This window comes from Mobula birostris, chromosome 2, assembly GCF_030028105.1.
Source record: "Mobula birostris isolate sMobBir1 chromosome 2, sMobBir1.hap1, whole genome shotgun sequence".
NCBI classification, from domain to species: Eukaryota; Metazoa; Chordata; class Chondrichthyes; order Myliobatiformes; family Myliobatidae; genus Mobula; species Mobula birostris.
In genome coordinates, this window is record NC_092371.1 from 231575573 (window position 1) to 231582376 (window position 6804).

Consider the following 6804-nt stretch of genomic DNA (forward strand, 5'->3'; position numbering starts at 1 on the left):
TCAGGAGGACTGGAGTAAAAAAGATGAGTAAGAGTTAGAAAATGGCGGGGGGGGGGAGGGAGAAACACAAAATGATAGGTGAAATTGGGAGTGGGGGGTGAAGTAAAGAACTGGGAAGTTGATTGTTGAAAACGATACAGGGCTGGAGAAAGGGGAATCTAATAAGAGAGGACAGAAAGCCATGGAAGAAAGAAAAGGGAAAGAGCACCTGAGGGAGGTGATGGGCAGGCAAGGAGAAAGGTGAGAGAGGGAAAAGGGGATGGGAAATGGTGGGGGGAGGGCATTACTGGAAGTTCGAGAAATCGATGTTCATGCCACCAGGTTGGAGGCTATGGAGACGGAATAAAGTGTTGCTCTTCCAACCTGAGTGTGGCCTCATCGTGACAGTAGAGGAGGCCATGGATTGACATGTCAGAATGGGAAGTGAAATTAAAATGTGTGTCCTCCACCATCAACGCTGTCCTCAACCACATCTCCTCCATTTCGCATGTGTCTGCCCTTACTCCATCCTCCCACCACCCCCCCAAGGTTAGGGTTCCTTGTCCTCACCTACCACCCCACCAGCCTCCGTGTCTAGCACGCAATTCTCTGTAACTTACGCCATCTCTTACAGGATCTCATCAACAATCTTTCCCTCCCCTCCCCTCCCCTCCCCTCCACTTTCTGCTTTCTGCAGGGATCACTCCTTATGCGACTCCCTTGTCCATTCATCCCTCCCTACTGATCTCCCTCCTGGCACCTATCCTTGCAAGCAGAACAAATGCTACTCCTGCCTTACACCTCCGTCCTCACTACCATTCAGGGCCCCAAATATTCCTTCCAGGTGAGGCTGTGCTTCACTTGTGAGTCTGTTGGGGACACCTACTGTATCCTGTAGTCCCAGTTGTAGCCTTTTGTATATCGGTGAGACCCGATGTAGATTGGGAGACTGCTTCGCCAAACACCTAAGCTCCATCCACCAGAAACAGTAGGATCTCCCAGTGGCTACCCATTTTAATTTTAAGAGCATTCACCCTATATGTGCCTTCATGATTTTATATACCTCTATAAAATCACATCTCAGTCTCCTATGTCCAAAGAAATAAAGTCCTAACCTGTGCAACATTTCTCTCTAACTCAGTCCCTCAAATTCTGGCAGCATCCTTGTAAATCTTTTCTGCACTCCTGTAAAACCTTCCAATATTTTCACATGGAAAGTGAAGTACTATTCCTCATCTTGCAGTGATTCTTGTTATAACAGTGCATGAAGTCACTAACAGGTTAGAGTGAGAATGGAATGGAGAATTAATGTAGCAGATAATCAGAAACTCATTATGTTTAAAATTGCTGATGAAAATAAGGGAAAGTTAGAAATCAAACATGTTTCAACCTTTAGAGAATGAGGCTAAAGGTAAGAAGAGTAACACACAAAGTGCTGAAGGAACTCAGCAGATCAGGCATAATCTATGGAAAGGAATAAAGAATCCATATTTCAGACCAAGACCCTTCCTTAACAGCAAGAAAACAAGGAATGCTGTGGTGGTGCCTGAGAGTGGGTGGTGAAGGTTTATAAATAAACTGTTCGATGAATGAGAAAATTGAAAAATATTGGAACTGAAAGATGCAAAATGCTGTAATACAGAAAGCCTTAAATAAAAGAGAATGTTGGAGGTTGGTAATATCTGTGGAGAGATTTAGTCAAATTCTGATAGGACATATACGGTAAATGTCAGGGACTTTAGGAGAGCTGATGTACAAAGAATCACTATTGGGGAAGTGTCTCCATGGGTTGGAGTTATATCAAGGAAACGTTCTTGTGGTTGTTGGGAGTCATTCATCTCAGTCTCAGGCCACTGCTGCAAATGCTCTGTGGATACTGTTCAGCTTTCTCATCAATGACCTTCCTGCCATTGTAAGGTCAAGAACGGGGAATATTCATTGTGATATAATAGCCTTAAGTTCTGCATGATGTTCAGCAGTGAACTGACAAGCAATACACGTCACTTATTGCCAAGCATGAGATCTATCCAACAACAGAGAAACTAAATACCTCCCGTTGGTGTTCAGCGGAATTGTCGTTTTGAACCTCCCATCATCTTAGGTGTTACAGTTTACAAAATCTCCATCTAACCAATCTTATACTCTGAAGACAAATGTAGGCAAGATTTTAGTTATCTTCTAACTAGCAAGCTAACTCTTAACTTGCCAAAGCTTTGCACTATTTAGAGCGTGATGGAATATTTTTCACTTATCTAAATCAGCAAGTTATAACAATACTCAAAAAGCCCAACACCATGTATGACAGTACTGTCTAATTGATCAGCTCCACCTTCCACTTCCAACATCTATTTCACCCAAGAATACATTATGGCTGCAATGTGCATCATCTGTGGATGATAGAACTCACTAAAACTCCATTAACAGATTCTTTCAAACCCATGAACTTTATTTTATGGAGAGAAGGGAAACATCACACCCAGGAAAGCTACATTCAAGCCACACATTTTTCCTAACAAGCATATATTGTTGTTCTTTCATTCCTGGGTCAAAATCCAAGAAATCCCTAACTGCATCCTCCTTATCACAAAATAATCTGCAGATGCTGGGGTCAAAGCAACACCCACAACACGCTGGGGGAACTCAGCAGGTCGGGCAGTGTCCGTGGAAACGATCAGTCAACGTTTCCGGAAACATTGACTGATTGTTTCCGCAGATGCTGCCCGACCTGCTGAGTTCCTCCAGCGTGTTATGAGTCCTGCATCCTCCTTATATCATCTCCAATTTAGGGAAGGTACTCCTCATCACCTAGCTAATTGCATTTAGGTCTAAAGTAATAAATGCTCTTTTTCTGTATACTTTTAATCCAAAAAAAAGGCTCAGCATGTTTACACAGCTCCATGTATTTTTGTGACGAGTGCTTTAGCAAGATATTGATACATCAAAGTTTGTGGGAGAGCTGGATATTTAGGTTGGCAATCTTCAGATGTCTACATTTTGGAAATCACTAGAAGTTGCTGTCTTATTCGTGTATGAAAGATGATGAGGCCTGATATGAATGTATACAGAAGACTTGTGTTGTTAAATGCCCCATATGGGTGTAAATTCCATGTTAGCTCTATTCTTTATAGTGCCAGCCTAATTTTAGTTCAGTACTAATGTAGTTGCTATTTATGCATGATTGTTATAAGTTGCTGAACATTCCATAAATGCATAAACAACATAGAACAGTATACCATAGTGCAGGCCTTTCAGCTCATAATGTTGTGCCAACTCTTTAAACTACTCTATGGTCAATCTAGCCCTCCATTTTTCTTTCATCCAGGTGCCCATCTCGTATACATCCCTAATCTATCTGTATCTACCACTAATCCTAGCAGCATGTTCCATGCACCCACCACTCTGTGTTAAAAAAAAAATCTATCTCTGACACACCCTATACTTTCCTTCAAAAACCTTAATGTATTAGCCATTTCTGTCCTGGAAAAAAGTCGCTGAATTTCCACTCTATTTATGCCTCTTATTATCTTGTACAGCTCTATCAGATCACCTCTCATCCTCCTTTACTCCAAAGAGAAAAGCCCCAGTTCGCTTAGCCTATGCCCATAAGTCATGCTGTCTAATCCAGGTAGCATCCTAGTAAATCTCTCTGCACTCTCTCTTAAAGCATCCACATCCTCTGTATAATGAAGCCGCTAGAACTACACGGGTGGTGCAACCAGAGTTTTATAGAACTGCAACATTACTTTGTGGTTCTTCAACTCAATCCCTCAACTAATGAAGACTACCAACATGATACAACTTTGAGGGATCTATGGACGTGGACCTCAGATCCCTCAGTTCTTCCACACTCTTAAGAACCCTGCCATTAACATTGTATTCTGTGTTCAAGTTCAACCTTCCAAAGTGAATCACTTCACACTTTTCCTGATTGAACTCAACCGCCCACAACTCTGCACCCTATCATTGTCTCTTTGTAACCTAAGGCTACCTTCTACATTATCCAACCACTAACCTTTGCTTCATTTGCAGACTTACTAACTTACCCTTTTTCTTCATCCAATCATTTATAAAAATCATAAAGAGCAGGACTCCCAGAACGGATCTCTGTGGAACACCACTGGCCATCAACACTATTACTATTTCCAATCAAGTGCCAAATTAGCTGCTTGGAAAAAATGAAAGCAAAGTCCTGAAGAGTATGGTTTTTCTTCCACTAGCACTAAATGATTTATAAAGCACATCAACATCAGCCAAAAATTATGCACATCACTCTATATGAATTTAAAACTATGAAAAAAAGCCCACACATATGTGCTGAGATAATGACTATTGATTAAGTGCTTTAGTATAACAAGTTACTTAAGTTAATAGTTGTTGGGCACGTGGCCAAGTGGTTAAGTCTAGTGATCTGAAGTTCAAGCTAGTTCGAGCCTCAGCTGTGGCAGCGTGTTTGTGTCCTTGAGCAAGGCACTTAACCACACATTGCTCTAGTGTCTGTGCGAGGAGTGGCGCCCCACACAGACTTCCAATCTGTGCCTTGTAAGGCATGAAAATGCCCAGCGCAGGCCTCTCATGGTCTGAGTCGACGTTCCCTCCTAAGTTAATAGATTAATGGCAAAATCAGGGTCAATGTTACAATTCAAGATGACTTTGAATAGTGTGTATTCCTTACAACTCCTGTCCATGAAACAGTATTGTTAATACTGTAGGTGTGGAGGAATATAAAATTGTGCATGATATTAAAATAGACCAAAGGTGCTGCAGATCAAAAATATTATATGTGACTGTTTAGGATTTAACCAGTGTTGAGTACAATCATTGCATTTTCCTGTTATTGTAATAATCTATTTTAATACAAATGCCTATTGCTTGCCTTCAGGTATCTTTATTTGATGTTCTCCGATGATGACGTCCTTTCACTGGACCACTGGGTATTCAACTCTGAAGCTCATCCATTACCAATTATACGTAAAAGTGACCAAAAGCAGTAAATTAGTGCAAATATTTCGACCATTGAAACATTCATTATTTTAATCCAAATGTGCGTGCTGTAAAACAAAGCAAAATAAATTGTAATATGCAACATGCATGCTGCCATATAATGAATACAAGACTGCAGGAGACTGCAACAACTCTAACCTCCTCTGTGAGGAGATGTCTGCTTTGAGCTGCAATTTTTGCCATGTTGCAAAAAAGCCATAATTAATTTAATATCCAGAGATTTATTCATAAAGAGACATTTTTTTTTTGCTTCAATTTGTTCTTAAGCTACGCATTTATAAAACTTAAAACCAGGAGACTTTCTTTGTGGAATCATTTCTATTTCTGTTTAATTGACTTTTACAAATTGAGATCTGAATATAAATGCTATATTTTATTTTTTCCCTATTTTGTAGAGTGCAGATAAAAATCAGTGTGCTGGATAAATCATGGATGTTTTTATTTCTGGGAATTTGTTTGAGATCTGAAGAGAGGGAAATCAAAAATCTTGTAGGAGGTGATATAGTGAATAGCAGAAGTTTTAAATTCATGGTGTGGAGTGGACCCAAAGGACAAATATTGCACTTGACAGATCTTCTAAAATATGGCAGATGTTCAATCTGTGAATTGATTTCAGCTCATCTGTATTTTATGATTTTTACACAATATCTATTTGTGTATTTCTGCAAACTTAAAAATTCCCTTTATATGAGCCTCTAATGTTGTAAATTGTTTGACTGTCTATTTCAAAAATAAAAATATTTTTATGTATGTTTTCTAAAGCAACAATTATAAAATGTATGGTGATAGATATATTATCTAAAGAATTAGTATTTTAATTAATGTACAATTGTGGGCAGGGTGTTTAAAATGTTTACTTTCTTCTCACATTTAAATGTTCAGGTAAATGGTCACCAATGAAAATGTAGTTGGTAGACAGGGATTCAAGAACTTTACTCATCTTGAGCCTATCCAAAACTCAGTTAACATTCTCTGGTGGTTACTGTTGCCACTGTGTGTGTGCGCACGCGTGCTTGGGTGCATGCGTGTGCAGTTTGGAAATATTTGGTATCATTTTATACATATTCTGTGATCATAATTCTCTTGACAGTTTGTACATTCCTTCTTGAACACCTTCGATAAAAAATAAATGAGAAAAGCTATTTTTGTTGTGAGTGTATATTGTGACAAGAGAATAATGCAGTTCACATAGGTGATGCAAAGTTACAATAGATAAGGGCGATAACCAAAACCTTGGCCAAAATATGGTAATTAAGGAGCGTAATAAAAGATGGTGGGGTGGAGATACATCTCTACCAAATGAGGTGTAAGGCACTCCTTCCCTCCGCTAGCCTGCAGTTCACCCTTGGACAAGGTGTAGCAGCTGCTTAACCTCACCAATCAGGGTCACGTGAAGCCAGGGGAGCAGGTGGTGGATAGTCATATGAGCAGCTGGTTCATATCACAAGTCCTGGCTATGCGATCTCTACTACCAGCAGACAGTCTCTGAAGAGAATTGATAATGGCTGGGGTCACCCACCTTGTTAAGAGACACTGCCCTGAAGGTGGTAATGGCAAAACACTTCTGTAGAAATATTTCCCAAGAATGATCATGATCATGGAAAGGCCACATCATGCGACATAGCACATAATGAACAAATGAATAAAAAGTGGTTACTAATGTACTTAGCTACTGAAACGACATGGCTGACAATCAATGGAGGAAAAGCAGAGATAAACAAATGCTGGTGATAAAATCTGAAACAGGAGTAGCAATTGTGGAGAAGGTAATAAAAATAGGCAGAGATCAGTGCGTGGAGTGGATTGAGCACAATAGTCCAAGGG

General features: G+C 39.9%; 1 protein-coding gene across 1 annotated transcript in view; it reads left to right on the forward strand.

Annotated features, from left to right (window-relative positions):
- man1a1 (mannosidase, alpha, class 1A, member 1) overlaps positions 1 to 6140 on the forward strand; it is a 497115-nt gene extending 490975 nt beyond the window's left edge. Inside the window, exon 12 of the mRNA XM_072251590.1 lies at positions 4859 to 6140. Within this exon, the coding sequence (XP_072107691.1) occupies positions 4859 to 4970 (112 nt within the window). The 3' untranslated portion in view covers positions 4971 to 6140. The remainder of the gene's footprint in view (positions 1 to 4858) is intronic.
- The last annotated feature ends 664 nt before the right edge of the window (positions 6141 to 6804 follow it).